Source organism: Fukomys damarensis, unplaced genomic scaffold, assembly GCF_012274545.1.
Source record: "Fukomys damarensis isolate Sample0158 unplaced genomic scaffold, DMR_v1.0_HiC HiC_scaffold_8, whole genome shotgun sequence".
Classification (NCBI taxonomy): Eukaryota; Metazoa; Chordata; class Mammalia; order Rodentia; family Bathyergidae; genus Fukomys; species Fukomys damarensis.
In genome coordinates this window covers 16,336,515-16,355,418 of record NW_022900920.1, presented here as the reverse complement: position 1 = coordinate 16,355,418, position 18,904 = coordinate 16,336,515, and the positions used below count along the sequence as shown (strand labels likewise).

At 47.0% G+C, this 18,904-nt stretch overlaps 1 protein-coding gene across 11 annotated transcripts in view; it reads right to left on the bottom strand.

The window, feature by feature from the left end:
• The window catches only part of Fgfr2 (fibroblast growth factor receptor 2), a 104,790-nt gene extending 85,892 nt beyond the window's left edge, over positions 1-18,898 (bottom strand). For all 11 annotated transcript variants that reach the window (XM_010632766.3, XM_010632768.3, XM_010632767.3 and 8 more), the window contains exons 1-2: positions 18,608-18,898; positions 14,360-14,666 (exon numbers count right to left, since the gene is read on the bottom strand). In XM_010632766.3, coding sequence (XP_010631068.1) covers positions 14,360-14,525 — 166 coding nt within the window. In that variant the 5' untranslated portion in view covers positions 14,526-14,666; positions 18,608-18,898. The remainder of the gene's footprint in view (positions 1-14,359; positions 14,667-18,607) is intronic.
• Between the last annotated feature and the right edge of the window lie 6 nt (positions 18,899-18,904).

Sequence of the window (18,904 nt, the reverse complement as noted above, 5' to 3'; positions counted from 1 at the left end):
GTAGGAGGAGGAGGAGGAGGAGGAGGAGGAAGAGGAGGGACTTAGGTGACTTCACCAGGCACATCCAGCTGAATTCATCACCAGGGTCATCAAGAAGATTGTCCTGAGACGCCAAGGCAGGTAGAGAGCGTTTGCAAACGGTAAGCTACTTCAGGTAACACTTCGTGCTGCCAAGCCAGCGATAGCAGCACTTCAGACTGTCACTTTTTATAATGTTTGCCTATAAACTTTTCCCGTGTGGTTTCTGAAATGGTGCCCGAATGCAAACAGAGAACAGATGGGAAAGCCGAGTCTTGCCCTGTCCAATCACTGCATAGAGAATTCACGACAGATTTAAACCACTCAGGAAGAAAAAAGCAGTTTACGCCAACAGGACAACCAAGTAAACTACACTGCACAAATACAGCCATTTCTGGGATACTCCCAGAACAGCACCTTTTCAAATGTGTAGAAAATGATCCCCAGTGGGGTGGTCTTGGAACAGATTCAAATGAGGGCACCTCCTCTTAGAAAGTCAGGGAGTAAGATCTTTAAACAATTCCCCAGAAAAAGGAAGATGAGAGAAAGAAAAAGAATCCTCTAAGCAGATTCCATGGGGAGGAAAGGAAGAAAAAGAGAGGAGGAGGAGAGGGGAGGTGGGAAAAGAAGAGAGAAGAGGGGGCAGGAGGAGAGAAAAAGAGGGGAAGAGAAAGGAAGGAAAGGAGGAAGAAAGAAGGGGAGGAGAGAAAAGGGGAGAGGAGACAGGGAAGGGGAAAGAAAGGCAGGTCTTGTTAGGGGACAGGGCTGCGGTGCCCAAGTTCTCCAGGCCCCACAGCAACTGCAACCAGGAGCATTTGGGGCAAGAGGAGTGAAATGGCCTCAGGTTCCCGGTGCCCTCCCACACATTCTGCTACCTAACGCAAGACAAATAAACATCACAGCTGCAGGACTGCCGAAAGTCTTGACAGAGAAACACACGATCGAGCTGCAAATGTCACTGCAAAGTCACAGCACATGAAGCCCGGGGCCGATGAGCGGCAGTGTCTCTGCGCCAGTCACCCGCACCGGGCCCCTAGCCTTTAAGATTGCAGGGAGCGGGCCCACCACAGTCCTGGGGAAGAGTTTTAGCCCGCCAGTACTCAAATGTCTCTCCACGTTCGCAGGAATGGAATACAGAACGCCTTGCACCGTACTCCTGAAATATTTTCTTTTTGCAACTGCAAATCAAAGGAGTGTAAACAGAGACAGATAGACACCTGGCATGTCCAGCCTGGCCTATTAGAAACTCATAATATTTAACAAGATCAGGGCTCTGGAAGAGCACAACCCCCCTTTTCTATGGCACAGCCTGAATGGAATTGGCACCAGTATTTAGCAGAAAAATAAGGCAGCAGTCTCCCCAGGGGGAAGTCAGAAAGGACCACCTCGGGAGGTCCACCTCAAGGGCTCAGTACACAAAGACAGCACCCACAGAGCTGCCTGCTTCAGCTCAGACACCTTCAAAGCTTCCCCTCCACGAGAACTAACTTGTAGGAAGACAAAATCCTGACATCAAAAGGAAGCCTCATAAGGCATAGGTACTAAGTGTTCTTTGGGGAGTGGGGAGAAAAGACACTTGCTCAGCATGGTAAGTAGATGCAACCTCTGTATCTTAAGAAATACTAGCAGCGTGAAAAGGGGGAACAAAAAAAAGCCAATGCGATGAGAAGTAGGTAAGGGAAAAGGCTGCCAGCTTTTCTCTTTCCAACTGTCAGGGCGTCCCCCAGACGTGTCAGGACTGAAAACACCCCATGCAAGGGTCACGGGTATCGCACAACCACTAATAGCTACCTCTGCGGCAGTAGCTTGACAGCTCCAGAACTCTGGGCTGGCTCACAGGCCACATGATTAGATGGCTAATGGCTGATGTTTCCAATATGGTAACCATTAAAAATTATATATTTAGCCACACCCCTCGTAATTTAGGTCTGTCTTTAAGAAACAGGGAGAACAGCTCTCCACAGTTGAAAGACATAATGTTGGTGATCATGAGAAAGTAAAATACAGAGAGAGTAAAGGGCCAAAGTTCTCATTGAGGTGTGACTCACCCAACCATCCAATAATGGAAACCAAATTAGAAACTCCACTCCCTCTTCTGTCAGAATCCCTCCCCCTCCCCATTCTGATGTTTTAGGCAGCTAAAGACAGTATTCCCAGCACAAAGAGATGGTTTCCCTGCTGGTCACAAGAAACACATTGAACTATTACAGATCAAGGGAGCCAAACTCCCACCAGACCACCAAGACCAAGTACGGATTCAGTAGCGTCTGCATAAAATTACTAGATACTGATGGCTTTGCTTGAGCAAGAACTTCCAAGGAGGGTCCTTTGTTCAGAAAGCATTTCCCAGAGAGATAGGCCATTAGGTTCCACAGCATCCAGGAAGTAGAAACTTGTGCTACAGGTTACATTCAGAGGCACAAAGAGGAGTCTTTGTGGACCTGGAGCCTCCTGCCTCCTGAAAATGCACTTGCAGAGAAAGCTGGCACTTCTTATGGTCTGCAGGGCGTTCAGGCTACTCTGCAGATTAAAGGCTACAAAGGAATCCTTGCTAGTGAACAGCAGGACCAGGTCTGGCTGTCGCTGCCCCACCACATCAGGAAGGGCACGTGGGGCTTCCAGGAGGTGATGGAGTGAAAAGGACGTGTCAAGGTCAGGAGTGGCCTTACTAAAGTGTCACTCTGGAAAGTGAACATACATCATTACCCCTCTCCCTCAGACTATGGCATGCCTGTACAAAAGGGCACCGTTCCCATGCTGCATCCTGCTACTCTGCCTGGCAGGCTCCTATTCAGTTTTCAAGGGCCAAATACCTCCTTGAGAAAATTTTCTCTATGAAGTCTGCAGTCTGCAGTATGAAGACACACTGCATTGCTCCCATTCTGTTTATCATTGTAGTATGTTCAACAGCCAGACACAGCTGTGCCCCACTGCACTCAATCCATCTATCCAGTGGCCACTCAGAGGGCTTCTTGTGGCGGTGGGGAACGCTATACTTCTCAGACATTATTGTGCATGACGACCACCTTCCTGGACTCTGCCATCAGAGGTCCTGGGTCAGCAGCCCTGGCCAGGACTGTGCAGTTCCCACAGACACCTGGGCAAGGCTGATGCTACTGGTCCATGCCCCATGCTGTCCCAAGACAATGGTCTGAGACCTAATTTTGCGGGTAACTGACATCAAAGCCTGGGCAACTGAGCCTAGGTTTCCAAGACAGAGACGTTTCCAAGCCTGCCTGCTGCTGGCCAAAGTCAGCACAAGGACAAAACCCAAGGCTGCCTAGGCCTCTGTACACCCTGAAGTGAGGCTCACTCCTGGGAGGAAGCATCCCTCAACTGGGGCGGTGGGGCAGTCCTGCTGTGCGCTGCACCATCCTGGTTCCTTCCCACAGATTACAGCTTGTACCAAAGGTCAGCAGCCCTCCTTTTCCAGCTCAGGGAGAGCTGCAATTTGCATTCCTCGTACACGGTTTTCTTTCAGATGAGCAAATCTGTCACACCAGATAAAAGTTACCTAAGTGGGGATTCCTGCAATGTACCCAAATGGAACTAAACACCTGAAAACTTCATTACTAACATTCACGTATGACATTAATTGAGGAAGGGAAAAGGCCTGCGCTTACTAAAATTCCACCTACTACTCACCCATCCAACAAATCTAAGAGGACCTGATAATTCTCTGTGGGGCACTGAAACACTGCACAGAATTCCCTAAGAGATGAAATCCCAGCACAGTCCAGGGGCTGAATAACTTATCACAACTCAACAGCACGCAGGGAATAAGCCTACCAACACCAAACCACAGGCCTGCGGCTCAAGACTCATGCTTCTCACAGCCCAGGAGCTGAGGGCCCAAGTCACAGTGAGCCAGGGTGACTGGCCGGCATTCCAGAAAGCATGCCCCAGGCCTGCAGCCTGACTACATTCCAGAAGCAAGTTTCAGGGACAGTGGCCTTTGCACACTTAAGTGTTACCTATGGCTCACAGAAGCAGCAGCTGGACAAGCTCACCTCCCTGACACTGAGATAAACATTCAATAAACGGTGCATACTCAAGAGAAGACATTTGCCCTCTTAAGTCCCTTAAAGGGCAGATCAATGTCAAAACCCTGTGACATTTTCCCCCTGCCACAGAGCACACACACCCTAAGTACTTTCTGAATAAAAGAATACTTTTAAAGTGGCCCAGCTACAAAAGAGAAGGAAAAAAGGAAAGGGGGGGCAGAGTTAAGAGTTGTTCCATAAGGGCAGAGCTGCCTTCAGCCTGGGACCTTTTGGGAGTATTGTTCAGCAAGTTTATTTAAAGGGCTAGGCCTTTCTTCTCTCAGCAGGACCCCAGTTCCAACACCAATTCAGAGACTACAGATGTGCCCCTGGACTGGTCCCCCCAGCAGCATCCCAGCTATTTCCAAATGAAGGGGCAGCAGCTGGAGACTGAGAAACAGATGGCCCTCCTCATTTGAATGGGTTTGATCCCACTGCTGGGCTCAGCTAGCTCAGGTCAGGCCAGCAAGCCTGGCAGCTGAAGGCAGTGAGACTCACAGCTGGAGGAATCCGGAGAGTCTTTAGCAAGCTGCTGGATGAGAATGACCTTGGACAGGGGTTTCCCCTCAGTTGCTTTCTGAAGAGGGTAGGGAGCCTCCCAGCCTCCTAGGTAGGAGGGGCACAGTCCCAGCTGGTTTTGCATCACAGGACTTAAAAAAGCAGGTCAGAGTAACAGGGATCACTTTTCTCTGGTGTGTTACAGAGTAAAGAAAAACTCCCCTTGGGGGATGCTGTCCCAGAGGACTGAAATCCATATTCATGAAGGAAATTCCAAAACAAGATGGTGCCACCAGAGTCAACCTTCCTCCCCAGTCCTGTACCACATATCTGCCTAGAGGTAAAAGATATGAGGAAACAAATCTGAAGAGTCTCTACCTCTCTGCAGAGCCCCTTTCAAAACCCTCAGGGTGCTGGATCTTGGCTTCCCATGGACAGGGTGTCCCCCAGAATTGCTACCCTATCCAGACCAAGTCCAGTTCTCCTGGCTGCCCCAGCTTCACCGTTTCCCTGCCTCCACAATGGCCCGGCAAGAAACTGCCCATTTGGGGGACCCAGATCCAAAGAGGAAGAGGTGGAAGCACAGGCTCCAGTCAGCCTGGCTCCTTTCGAGGCACACCTTCAAAGATGGATACTTTTCCGCAACAGACGGGGAGTGGCCTTTACCAGGAAGCCGGCAGCCCAGCTCCACCAACACATGAAGCCAGTATTGGGCCAGTGAGAGGCCAAGCCCTGGACAGTTACCTAGCTAGACCAGGGCAGCCCAGCAAGCAAGATGGCTGGTAGTGAGCCAGGCCATGGAGAACCAGGCAAGGGTGCCCACCTAGTTCAGGCAAAAGCCATTCTCAGAAGTGGTACAGTCCACACACACCCAGAAAATCCTCAACCTGGAGCACAAGATATCCAACCTCAGCACGCTTGCATGCAGTTTCTGAGGGTTCCCCAAATCCCTTTGAGAAACAGCAGCTTTCTCCACACAGCACCTTTTCCTTGGCATTGAATGATCCCTTCATTTTTGTCACTATTTGAGAAAACCCTGTCTCCTCCACTGGACAGGACTTGAGACAATATTCTTCTCACTGTTCTATCTCCACAGACACTGGTCCACAGCAGAGTCTCAAACAATATAATTTTGGAAACAAATGAATGGAAAAACTCAAAGAAGTCACAGCTATGACCCTGCAACCTGAAAAAAATATATATATCTACACCATCTTGTCTCTGCTGAGCTAAAAGCTGGCATCTCACCAGGGCTGCAAGATTCGGAGGGAAATCTAAGCTGTGGCTTCTTCCAGGCAAGAATTCTGTAAGTTCCTCCCTGCTAGGCTCTGTTCTCCTCGAGGCTGACCCACCCTCACCTGCAACTACTGCATCTACTCAGACACCTGCATCTACTGTGGAGTGACCACTGTGAAGTTCACCTCATTAAGCCACCTTACCTCCAAGTCTCACTGCAACCACGGTGAATTCACTTCTAACATCTAACTTTAACTTTGCCTGGTTTAAAAATAGGGTCTATTTCCCTGGCCTCTTTTTCCTCTAGGGATACCCTTCTTGGACAAGGGTGGAGGAGGACGAGGTGTTTCTACTTCTGGGTGGAATCCAGTCTTAGTATCTGCCACTAATCTCTGCAGAGAAGTGACAGAAGGGCCAAGTAAGCTTTGGTACTTATTTCCATAATTACAAGTCATAGAGTCTAAGATAAAGAGGCTGTATAGGTGGACCTTCACTTCCCACACAAATCAGAAGTAGTGAGATGAAAAATTCGACATACCAAAGTGGTGACCAAAATTGTAGGATCCAGGAAAAACCACCACAGGCATCTGGGACAAGGAAGACATCAGGGTGGCCTGCTCCATTAGGGTGGCTTATGAGCAAATGGCAAGAACAGACCAGCCCTTCTTGCTCTGAACTCCTACTATGATTTATCCTGGTCCAGCAGCAACTGGGGCCCAGTGTAATCTCCCATTGGTCTTGGGAGCAAGGAGGATTAGCTTCTTACCAATAAGCTACATACCCCCAGAGGCCATTCTAGAAGAATTACAAAGTGGTAATCATTGGAATATTTTTATTGCCTGAGATTTTTCTTCAAATGAATTTAGGGGAACTGGTGTGGCTATGCAAGGAAGAAACAGTCAACTAGCAGTGTCCTTACAAATTTAATAGTCAAATGACAGACTTAGAAAAGAATTAGGGTGCCAGCACAGTATTCCACAGAAGATCCTCCCACTTAGGAAGAAATCACCTGTCCAATCTGCCTTGCTCCAATCAATTCACTCAGAGGCCTGGATACATATTCACAAACTGTGAAGTCTTCAAGGAATCATTTCATCTCCAAAAGTTTCAGTTATCTAGCCCATAGAATGGGAATAAGAATGCCCAGAGTCAGACAGGGGCACACCTGGGATCCTAGCGCACGTGACTCCCTTGAGTTAGAGGCCAGCTTGGGCTACATAGCCAGTTCAAAACTACAAAGCAAAATCTGTCTCAAAAAACAAAAACAAAAACAAAAACAAAAAAAAAAGACTACCCAAAATCTGCTAGATTATTAAATTATTACGATCATCACTGTCTTCATCATAATTATCTTAATAGGCTAAAGGAACATGACCTCAATCTCCTGTCCTATCCGATCAAGGAATCCCCACTGTGGTAGACTGCAAATGACTGCTCAGCTCTGTCATCACTGTGGGTCCATCACAAGCTCTTGAGCTCCCTTCCAGGCAGGGACCTGTGAACCCAGGAACAACCAGCAGGCTGACAGAGGAAATGATCACAAGCAAAGGCGGCAAGGAGCTCCCCTCACTGGCCTGGACTGACACAGAGCAGGCAACACCTCACCCCAAACAATCCCATAACCTTTTCTCTATCATCCTTCACAGGACCTTATGTCAACCCTTTGGAAACCTCAAACAGAAAACTTTGGCTAAAACATATTGTGCCTCATGATATATGCATACCACTTTTACTGCATGGCTGCAATTGACTTTTTTCACCATAGGCAAAAATGTCGACCCTGAACCATTTGGACTACAAGTAGCAAGAGGATCACATTGCCAAATCGCACAGGACTTGCAAAAGCCCAAGATAACAAAAAGGGCTGCAATGATCCAAGGCCTAGAACTTACTTTCTATTTCAATTAATGTAAATGCCTCTCATCAGAAGATTTATCATCACATATTGTAAGGTAAACATTTTATCAGTCTATGAAATATTGGTTTTAAATTTACTTTGACAAGGAGGTAGGGTGGGGTAAAGAAGCCAGCATTTACTGAGCACTACCCAGGGCCAGGCCCTGCAGATCGGCTTTACACCCCATTTGCATTTAATCTGCACATTCATTCTTTAAAACAGATACTATCATTGAGGCCCAGAGAGGTTATCTAATTTGCTTAAGGTCACAGATAGCAACTTTCAAACCCAGCTCTCAAAGACAAATTCCCCCTGAGCTTGTCTCTAAAAAAGTACATCATACACCATTCGGCACAATTTTATGCCCTTTTGTTTAAAAAGTCAGGTACAGAATTTGGATTCATTGCATAAGGGATTCTTGATCTTTTCTTTTAAGGACTTGGGTGGTTTTAAATATGAAATACTTATAACATCTAGGGTATATAGTCAAGCGTAAGTCAGCTATAGCCACCTAAGAATAAAGCATGTCTTGGTGGAAATGCAGAGGCTTCGTAGGACAGGGTAGGAAAGAGGCATCTTGAAGGCCATTATAGGACTTCAGGGTAACTCAGTTTTCAACTGGCAATCTGAACTTAAACTAGAAGTTAAATTCTAAACCTGCCCTCTGCAAAGAACTTTATTTTCAATTTATAAACACAAACAACACAAGCCCCCAAGACACGTAAAGTCAGCCTTTTTCAATGTCTGGATGCTCTTAAAACAAATTACTACAGGTCAAAAATGGAAAACAACTTAATATTAAACTGTCATATGTAAAAATAGGTTACATGTACTAATATAGGAGTCTCAAGGTTAAAAAGTAATCATGACAATTCATACAGAGTTTACTTTATTAGAGCTCAGAATTGTTTCAAGGGGCCACATAAATCATACAAATAAATATGTCCCTTGTTCTCATTCCTAAATCTACCCACATTTTCCTTATGAGCTATTTTTAACCTTCTCCTAAAACATGTTCGCCATAACCTGAAATTCTATATGTGTGCATTCCATTCAGAAATGACTTGAATTTATAATTCTTTAGCTGGGCAAGGGGTTAAAGGAAAGAGTATGCCACAGCTTAGCTCCCTAACTCAGTCTAGTCAGAAAGAATCAGAATGTTTTCATTTCCATGATGTGGCAGGAGTTTGCAAGGGTGTGCAATCACTTAGGGTAGTCAGAAATGGTGTAAATGACACACCCAACATCTCACAACCCTACCCTGGTACAAGTTTTCCAAAACTAGTGAAAGTACAAACACACCGGTTTTACTTGACATATAGTCTTCAAGGATGACCATGGTTTATCCTGATGATTAAACACACTTTTGTAGAAATATATAAATGGCAAAAGCCTAAAGACATATACATGGAGACCACTAAAACCCTATGGCCACCACTGATGGGGCCATCATCTTAGATTTTCTACCAAGCACAGATCAGAGGAAAGGAGGAAAAGCATGTAAAATTGTGACTTCGGTCAATCTCAGAAGAAGCTGTCTTTAGGCCATGAAGGACCATGAATGGTCCCGGAGTTTATTCAACCATAATTCTGCTTGAAAGAACCTGGCCTCAAGCATTCTCCTTATCTCCTCACATTCTCAACACCAAGGCTGGATTCCCTAATCCAGAACTGCAACCTGTTTGGGTCACTTCCGATCTACCAGGGTTACAGCAGGAGGAAGTGAGTCGTTAATGGATAGCTTCAGGCTTCCAAAGAGCTTTCAGGTTCCCCAGGCGGGTAATCTTGTTCCTCAGAATGGAACCCAGATTCGAGAGCCCCTCACAAGCCAAAGTTAAGCTCACGCAATCAAAGCCACGTTGGACATAATGACACTACAGCACGAATGCTCAAAACCCACCTTGTTAGCTAAATTAAATTTCAGCTCTTAGCCCAGGCTCACACATCAGCTCACAAAGGAAACACTAACACTACCAGTTAAAGGAAGCTACGCTAAGAAGTGAACTAAGGCGGGTGTGGCAGGAGAGCACTTCAGAGCTAGCAGAGGTGACAAGGTAGAACCCTCTCCTAATCTCGCTTGGGATAAAACAAAAGGATAAGACTACAAAAACCTCAGGCTGAAGTCATCTCTCGAGGAAAGAAAGAAAGACAGAATGGAAATGTCTGCACAGCCACAAACAACCAAATTAAATGTTCAATAGCCTCCAACCCAAAAAATAATGCACTTAACTGCATTATTTAACTGCCGTCCCAAAAAATAATTCCTGATTGCCTACCAGACAGGGTAGGTACCTAGCTAAGAACCAAACCAATGGCGTGGAAAGCTGTCAGTGGTGTAGTATGTGACACACTAAAACCTTCAAATCCACTTCCCACGCTTTCCTTAAAGACTAAAATTAGCTTAAATGGAAATGGTAAGTAAGGCAGACTCTGATGAAAGGAAGCTAGTAGGCTTTTAACAATCACTCTGGCTAAGTAAGCAGCCAAACAAACAACAATCTGCAGGTGGGAAGGCTACATATTGAGAGTGTGAGTGTGCAACAAACTCTTCCTGTTGAAACACTTTTCCACTCTCTTCATAACCCATTACTCATTACGTCTGCTATTAAAAACATCTCATCTCAGGCTGCTCTAGTAAGTTGAATTCTCACCATCAATAAGGAGAGGGGCCCAAAAGCCTCAAGCATGGTTTGGTGGGAGGTCCTTTTGTATATGTGTTCAGAGTTTTAACTGTTAAAAAAAAAACAAGCAAAACACAGGCATCCCAAATTCAGATTAGAAGGAGCCAGTATAGAAATTTATACAAATACCATTTATCTGGGCTTGCCAGATTTTTCCTCTAGAAATAAAATGAAACACAGCTCTTTGTCTACGAATTGTGAAATAATTCATATACTAATAAAGAATGTGTTCTTCATTGTGTATTTAACTGCATAAGCCTGCATTTGGTTTAATTGACCAAGAATAAGTCCCTGTACCTAAACTATCAAGTTACAGTCAACTCTTAAATATTAACACTCATACTGAGGAACAAAGATGCAGATAATACAAAACAGAAGATTATTTTAAATCATTCCCTCTTGGTATGCGGATATATTCCTTTTTCCTTTCTTTTCTTCTAACTTGCAATTAAATGCGTATGGCTGATACTATGGCATTTATAGTACTTCTGACAAAGGCCTTAAACCACACTGGGAATATGTGACTTAGGGAAGTCTCCATGCAGATCCCTTGCTCAGTTTTGCTGCTATTGAACTTGGGACCAACTCCACCTGGTCCAGGACAGCATCATTCATCCCCTACTCAGAAGACTGCCAAAAAAAAATTTTTTTTTTAAAAAAAGCATGCCAACTAAGCATTCTTCTCCCCAGGTTGTTGCTTTTCAAAATCACACTTTGTGGAGAGTGGGAAAGTAAGGGTGTGGGGTTGAAAAAGCCCTTTTAGCCCCTCCTGGGCTGGTATAAACAAAGATTCCCTTAATGTCAACAATGACTTAATTAACTAAAGTAGGTGACAATGTCAGGGAGAATTTGAAAGTAAGAGTCCCCTCCTCTGTAATCAAGCTTGACTATATTCTAAACATTGAAAATATGAATCAATGTTAAGGCACTAAGGACCTCCCCGCTTCAGATCCACAACTGCATTTATACCTTTCCACTGTTCCCTATAACAATGATTGGCCAATTGGAAATCATCACCTTTAATCTGCAATATTAGCAACTAAAATCTTCTGGAAATTGTCTTAGGTCAACTGAGTAGACCCAACCCCACTGGTACCACTTGAGAAAGTATAAAGAAGATAAGTTTATGCTAGGATATGATACCATTTGAAGACACATGTCATGGCATGATTACGTATGATCCGATATTGTACAAAACCAAATGACTGGACAAAACCTTTCCCTGAAAGGGCCAAAAGAAAAGCATTTCCTAGGGTTGGGGCCCAGAATCTTTCCCGGAACCTCACAATCACATTTTTCTCTCATTCAATAGACATTATCTAAACTTAGCTTCCCAATTAGCAAATCAAAAAGTCCTCCAAGATAAGGCTTAGAAGGTCAAAACTAAACTTAATGTTAACCAAACCTATAGTTACATAACCACAGTGGACACAGAGGTGGACAAACACACACACGAACCTAAGTCAGAACTGCTCCAGCCACCCCCAGTTGAAAACTCCTTCCTCACCTATAATTTTAATTACCTGACACCAAAGCAAAACTCAACAGATAACCAACCAGCCCTACGCCTCAAATCACATGGTGATATTGGGCTGATGAAGGAAGCACAGACCCTACCGAACAGCTGTTACTGCCTTCTCCACCCAAGAGCAACTTTCTTCTCAAGCATCTGTTTCTCAACACTGGCAACTGGCTCAGCCAGCCCAGCGGCCTGGGAAGATCCTCGTTCCCAGTTCACTGTGGACACTCATGACAATAACACACGCCAGGTACGTATGAGATGCCAGACCCTGTGCTAACTGCTCCATATGTCCAGTTCAAATTGAAATCCAACAACCTTTTGAGGTAGCAGTCAAAAGGCTTCTTAGAATATTATTATTCACAGACTAAAGATCATCATATCAAACCCCAGGTGACAGAAAGGGACACTGGGGTTCAGGGCTTCTGTGCTTTTCCAAACCCTCCTCTTGGAGTTTCGTACATTTCTCTAACCATTTTCTTTTTTTCTTAACACCTCATTACTCTGGGGGGAAACTATGAACCCAGGAAAATGCACAAAAGGATGCTGAGAAGAGTAAGATTTACAATTTCAGGGACTTCATGGCCCTCCACCCTGACCCCTAAGTGCATGCACAGGTCCCCAGTCAGGAAGACCCACTGTGAACAATACTCACATTGTTGGATATAAATTCTTATACAAAGAACAATTTGGGGGCCGTCATCTCTTTCCACTGTACTTCTTTCTCTATCCACCTGTCTCTGCCTGTACGTACACACATTATTTTAAACTTCTTTCAATAATTAAAAGCGGGAAAAGAAATCCTCCAGGGCCATTTTACACTTTATATTGATAAAAACTCACATGAATGCTGCCTTATACACCCAAATGCAAAATGACAGGTTTTTTTTCCCCTAACTTAGGCCATTCCCTAAGCTCACTCTATAGGAAATCCCAGCTTAGCTTCCTCAGTTTGTGCTGAGCCATGGACTCAGGGGAAGACTAGTAATTAGGGAAATGTCCATTTTAATTATTAGCAAAATTAAAGAAGTACAGGCGTGACGTTCAGAAACCAGAAACTTTCCCCCTCGCATTAAGCCATTTTAAAATGCATCACCACTGATAATTACACTAGTCCCGCTGTCACAGCCCGAGTCACAAAGAGGCAATTTCACAGGAGTCTGGGGCCGTAGCCGATACAAGCCTTCAACAAGAACCCCTACAAGATTCCCTTTTCCAGAGACTTGGTAGGCCTTTCAATGGAGCCACAGCTGGTCATTATAAAGCCCCAATGCCTCCTTGTTAGCAGAAGTGCCACCATCTCACTCACAGGCTTCAAGCGATAGGTGGCTCAGCCCTTATTCTTTGTTGTGATGGGTGCACAGGTTCTTCCTAGACGCTCTCTCTCCTCTCAGATGGGAGCGTAGTCCTCCCCGTGGGCGGTCCAGGTTGTGCTAAGGAAGCTGGGCCTCTCGTCTCTCTCCCAGCCCACCCCCTCTGGGCATCTGTCCTGTGAGTACCATGCATTCCCACAGCAGCTCAGCTGACCCCAGACACCACTCGGGACCACGTCGGGCTCCCAAAGCCAGCAGGCACCAGGTGGGCTCTCAGCAAACAGGTTCATTAAGTGGCGATGAGTGCTGGGATCTGCCGTTTTACTCTCAGATTACCACTAGAAAAATAACTCAGCTACCTATATTCCCTACTGATGACAGATTTCAATACTGCACCAAGTGGAGGCTTGGCTAAGGAACACTGTCTCCTGAGAGGTTCCAGAATTGCCCGGCTGAGTATTTCAACCTTGTGTAGTCCTCACAACAGGCCTTCTGCCTTTGCAATTAAGTCTCCAATGACCAAACACCCAGGCATGCCCTGTAAAATCTGAAATTCTCACAGATGTTGGAGATTCCTTGCTATATTCATTTTCAAGTCCCCTTAAAATAGAATCTGCCACTCTGTGGCACACTGCTGAAGTATAATGAATTAGGATGGCTCTCAAGTCTTAATATGTCAAGTCTCTGCTGAACTTCAGAACTTTCTTTTCTCCTTAAACAGCGAAAACAAAATGTCAGCATTCAGATGTTGGCAACTTCCCTTAGTGGTTCGTTTTGTCATAAAATAGTAATTCTTTACAGCGTGAGCAAGACTCTCCTCCAACAAAATAGCTCCTGCAGGAGGCTACAGATGCCAGGCAGCTTCCCAAGACTCATCCCTCCACAGCTAATGGGGAGCTGCCACTGTCTCCCTCACCCAGCACAGAGAAGCAGCCACTCAGAAACCACCAAACTACATCATTCTCCTGGCCATCTGGCAGCAAACACCTTCTCTCGCCATCTCCGTGCTGGCGGAGAGCTGTGAGAACCCTCTCTCCTGAGCTACAATGCCAGGGGCAGCTGGCTCTGAAACAGGCCTCACCATTAAGCGCCACTTCCCCGACACAATCCCCCAAACAAACTTGGTACCTTGAAAGCAAAATTCAATAACTTACCTTCCGGCTCTAATGTGGTGTCCTCAACTAAATTGAAGGAGGGCCGGGCCAGGGACAAGGTTGCCATGGTGATCACAACCAGGCCGAAGAAGCGACCCCAGCTGACCATGGTTACAGTGCCAATCCCCGGTCCTCTTCCATATCTCCATGTGGACGTTAATCCCATCTGCACACTTCCTCTAGGAGCATGGACTGCCCACAATGCTTTCAGCCCTCGGGGGGCTCAGGACCCAGGGCGCTGTGGTGGCGGCTGGGCTGGCTACTGGACTGGCTGCAGGACTTGCTGCTGCTGCCACTGCTGCCGCCACTGAAAGAAAAAGATTCCGTGAGTCAGTGAAATCTTCTTCCCCAGAGCCAGCTCACTTAAACCCAAATGGGCTAAAACCGTTTCTCAGCCTCTCAAATGTGTGCAAACAGAGTTCTTTTTCATTATCAGCAAAAGCCTTCCATCCTCACCTCAGAGCCCCAGGTGTTTCCACCAGCCTGGCCCACAAGAAGGGTCAGGCTAATCTTTTAAAAAGCATACTTTTAAGAAACAGCGTTAAAGACCAGGGATTTAGCTCAGTGGTTCCACTGCCTGCCTCACAAGTGCAAGGATCTGAGTTCGATCTCCAGTATCAAAAAAAAAAAAAAGAAAAAAGAAAAAGAAACAAACAAACAAAGATAAAACCATCTCTTCAAAATGCAGACCCAAATATGCAGCCACTTCAGTTAAGCAAGTGTACTCTTCTTCTATCCACTGTCCCTCTACCGCCCTCTAAAAGCAAAAGCAACATGACCTTAGTTTCAAGGGCAACTACAAATGCAAGTTAAAAATGATTGGGTTGGCATAACCAGCCTCAGGAACTTCTCTCAGCCCAGCTGGGCTTTCAGGAGCTCTCGGGGAGAGGCAGCTGCTTAGTCAGACCTGTGTTTCAGCTGGGCTGCAGCGGAGATGCTCTCCCTCTGCACTGCAGCTCTCAGGAAGAAGGGAGACCCACAAGAGCAAAAGAATCCCAGTACGGCTACAAAAAATTCCCACCAGTTTACACTTGTCAGGATTCATCATCAAATGCAAACATGTACTTCAATCTCTAGCCAAGCAGCCACTTACAAAGAATGAACAGAACTGCAATATATTCAAAGTAGCTGATCCAAAAGGGACTCAAAGCCTAAATTCTCTTCCACTAACTAAATAACAGTGCTGGGCCTACTAAATGTCTTCAACCTATGTCAAGGAGGTTAAAAACAGCAGATGCAGACCCTGATGAATAATGCAGGAGTTTACTAGCAATGATGATGATACGTAAGTTGTCGTGGTATGTGATTGGCCCAGTAACTTTTAATATGCTAATCTATTGGCTAAAATTCCAAAGTGGCAGATACAATAAGGAAGCACCCTACTTACTATTCTGTTCACCCATTTGATCAAGGCAAAGAGATTTTTCCAAGAAAGCTTAAAATAGTTCAAATAGCTTAAAATTCATCAGCATCCTCTGTGACTAAATGTTGAGTCAAAATGCGCAAATGTTAGAAAATTTGATTAAAGCGCTCAAGAGAAAAGGTACAGCAACTTTGGGTTTCAGAGTCTGTGAACCACATGAACATTAAGACTGGGGTGGGGTGAGACAAAAAGTCTCTAAACCCCACCCTTTCCACATGGATTTGATGTTTTAAATTATGACACAGGACTTCAACACTACCAGGGCTCTACCCTAAAAACAGTTCCTTTTGGCCATGGCTAAATATTACAACAAGTACAGGCAAAAAGGATGAATTATTTCTAAAGGAGAAATTATGAAAACTGCTTAAAGCAAGCACAGGTAAAACGGTCTGACTGGCAACAAAGGCCAGAAAAGCGTGCGTGTGTGTGTGTGTGTGTGTGTGTGTGTGTGTGTACCGAGTTCCAGATTGCTTCCAGGATTCTCCTCTAACTCTGCTTTCCTCTTCCAGTCATGAGCCTCAACAGATAATTCTACATACATGTGAGAGGAAGGTACATAAACTTTCTAACATAATTTACTAAGCATTTCTACAATGCAGGGAAATTTTCTGCCTCTCAGGAGCAACCTAATATAACACACAGCTTATGTCCTAGCAGGAGGTCTGGCCCAACCTGCTTCCTCAGCCACCTCACCCAGCCCAGCTGAGCCTTCTTAGCTCAGAGAAAGGTGGATAGTACCCTCGGATGAATCTCTAACTGTTCCTTCACCCAACCGTGAGCACTGGAAACTCGAATTTCAGTACTTGCCGGCTCAGGTCCCACAGCAGCCCCCTCCCCTTTGACCTCTAGAAGGTGGGACCAAAGGCAGCAGGTCTGCACAGCTCCTCACTACAGTGGACAAAAGTGTAGTGCGACCTCCTATGCAGGGTAATTAGGTCCCGAGGCTCGGTGTTGGGAACACAGGCCCAGCATGCTGCTGGCGGCCACAATCCCAGCTTCCTGCCTTCAATACCATAATCCTTCCTGGAGTCTGAGCCCCAGTGAAAGCCCCAGCGTGTTTATTTTTCCCCCTGAAAGGGAACTCTCTTCTCATCCTATGTGCAGGAGGAGTTGTCACCCTCCCTCTGATGGATGGCTCTTCACGGCCACCGGCCCCTCCGGTCCATTTTCACCTCGACACAAGCCTGCCCCAAAGGCAGGCAAAATGGCCAACGGAAAGAGGCAGGCTGAGGAGTGGTCCGCACACCAGGCCAGTGTTGAGCTCCTCCACTCAACAACATTCTCAAACCTCCAAACCCTAAGAGGCAGGCCAGTGCACCGCCCACCTTGCCAAGCGCCTAAGGGGCTGCCTGTCCCTGTCCTCTGGGTGAGTGCTTGGTGTCCAGTCCCCAGGTTGATTTTGCATCAGGACAGTCAGCAGCGCCAGGCAAGGTCAGAGATGCTGGCCCTAAGCGCAGTGGCATCTGACTGCTCACAGCCTCCCAGCTTCTAGCCAATGCTGGATACAGCAGGGAGCTGTCAAGAGGTCAGGTCTGGGGGTGCAAATTCCTCAACATACTGAGATCTCAAAATTTACAAACTGATCCAGGGTCATAACCCCTTCAAGATGCTTGGAATACAAGCAGTTTGGAGTGCTCATCACCACCACAACCACAGTTTCTTTGTAGCATTTCCTTCACTTGCTTGCCTGGAATATCCTGCTTTTTTCCCCCTTCTTGGGGCGCTAAAGAGCACAGAGAAATCTGCATTTTAATTGACATTCCAGCGAGAGGGAAGGGGGGCTGATTGCTTTTCTATTCAAACTAAACAGGCTTTTCAGATGAAAATGAGTCGAGGCTGGTGGAAGATTTACAGGGATTTGGGACCCAGGGGGCAATGGAGTTTTAAATGTTGATAGCGTTTCACACCAAACACACAATGGGTGCCCTGAGTTTGAAAGCAGGTCTGTCTTTAAGGATAGGTTTTATTGAACTGGGGAAAGGAAGGGAGATTTTCGGGCAGAGTTTGCAGGGGAGAGTGCTGCGAGCTGAGCGGTGAAGACTCGTCGCCCCCAGGCTGGCCTCCTGCTCCTGCCTCCCAGCCCACGAGTGTCGGAGCAAGCGCCACGCAGAGCCCTCGGCCGATTTCCCGGCGCGGCCCAGGCCCTGAAAGAGTGAGCGCGCAAGTTAGAACTCGTCTGCGCTTTCAACATCTCCGAGCGGCTAAGAACAGAATAAGCAAGCGAACAAGAAAAAGTCGGTCCAGCTCGCCCCCTAGCCCCAGGCGCGCTGTGAGCTCCTGACGGCTGCTGCAGTCGAGGGGCACCCGGTACCGAAATCCAGAACCAGAGCAGCTACCTCCCCAAAGGTGCCACCCCCTCCGGGAAAGTCGCCGGCCCCACCCCAGAGTCTCCCTGGAAAGGGGCCCTCCGGGGCCAGGATGGGTCAGGGTGGACGCTCTCTGAGCCTGAGAATGAGGCACCCGAAGATGCCCCTCCGGAGCCCGGGCCTGCGGGGCTTGCCACCCACACACCGCTCTGAGCTGGAAGGAACGCGCCCAGCCTGCAGGATGGTGCCGGCTGGAGTTTGACAGGGAGGGGTGTCAGCGGCACAGGCAGATGTCAGAATCTGGAAGGGGTGCTACTAGCAGAACTCCCCAAACGCCGACCATCACTACGTACCCACCTCCTCCATCACCTATTACTCCGAAGATGACAGGGAGAACGCCCCACAATGCCAGGTCTCCGGCACCTTCCACCCAGGGGACGGTGCGCCCTGCGCGCAGGACTCCCAGCGCCCACCTTCGCGGCTGGCGAAGCTCCCGGAGGAGTCCGGCACGGCGATTACCTTGAATGGCAACGCTCCTCCGCGATCCGCGCCGTCCCAGAGCCTGGCGTGGGTCAGGATGGAGTCAGCGACGAGCCGGCTCTCCAAAAGGAGAGTGGTCCTCGGATCCTGGCCGGCGCGAAGGCTCCGAGGCTTCACACGCACCCCAGGCTGCTGGGGAGCGCGGACATGACGCCGCGGGCAACCCTCGGATTTGGGGAGCGAGAGGAAGAAAGAACTCAGGCTTGGCGCTTCCTCCTCCAAACTTTGCTCGCAAGTTGCGAACGCTCACGGGAGAGCGCCAGAGAGCTGCGGCCT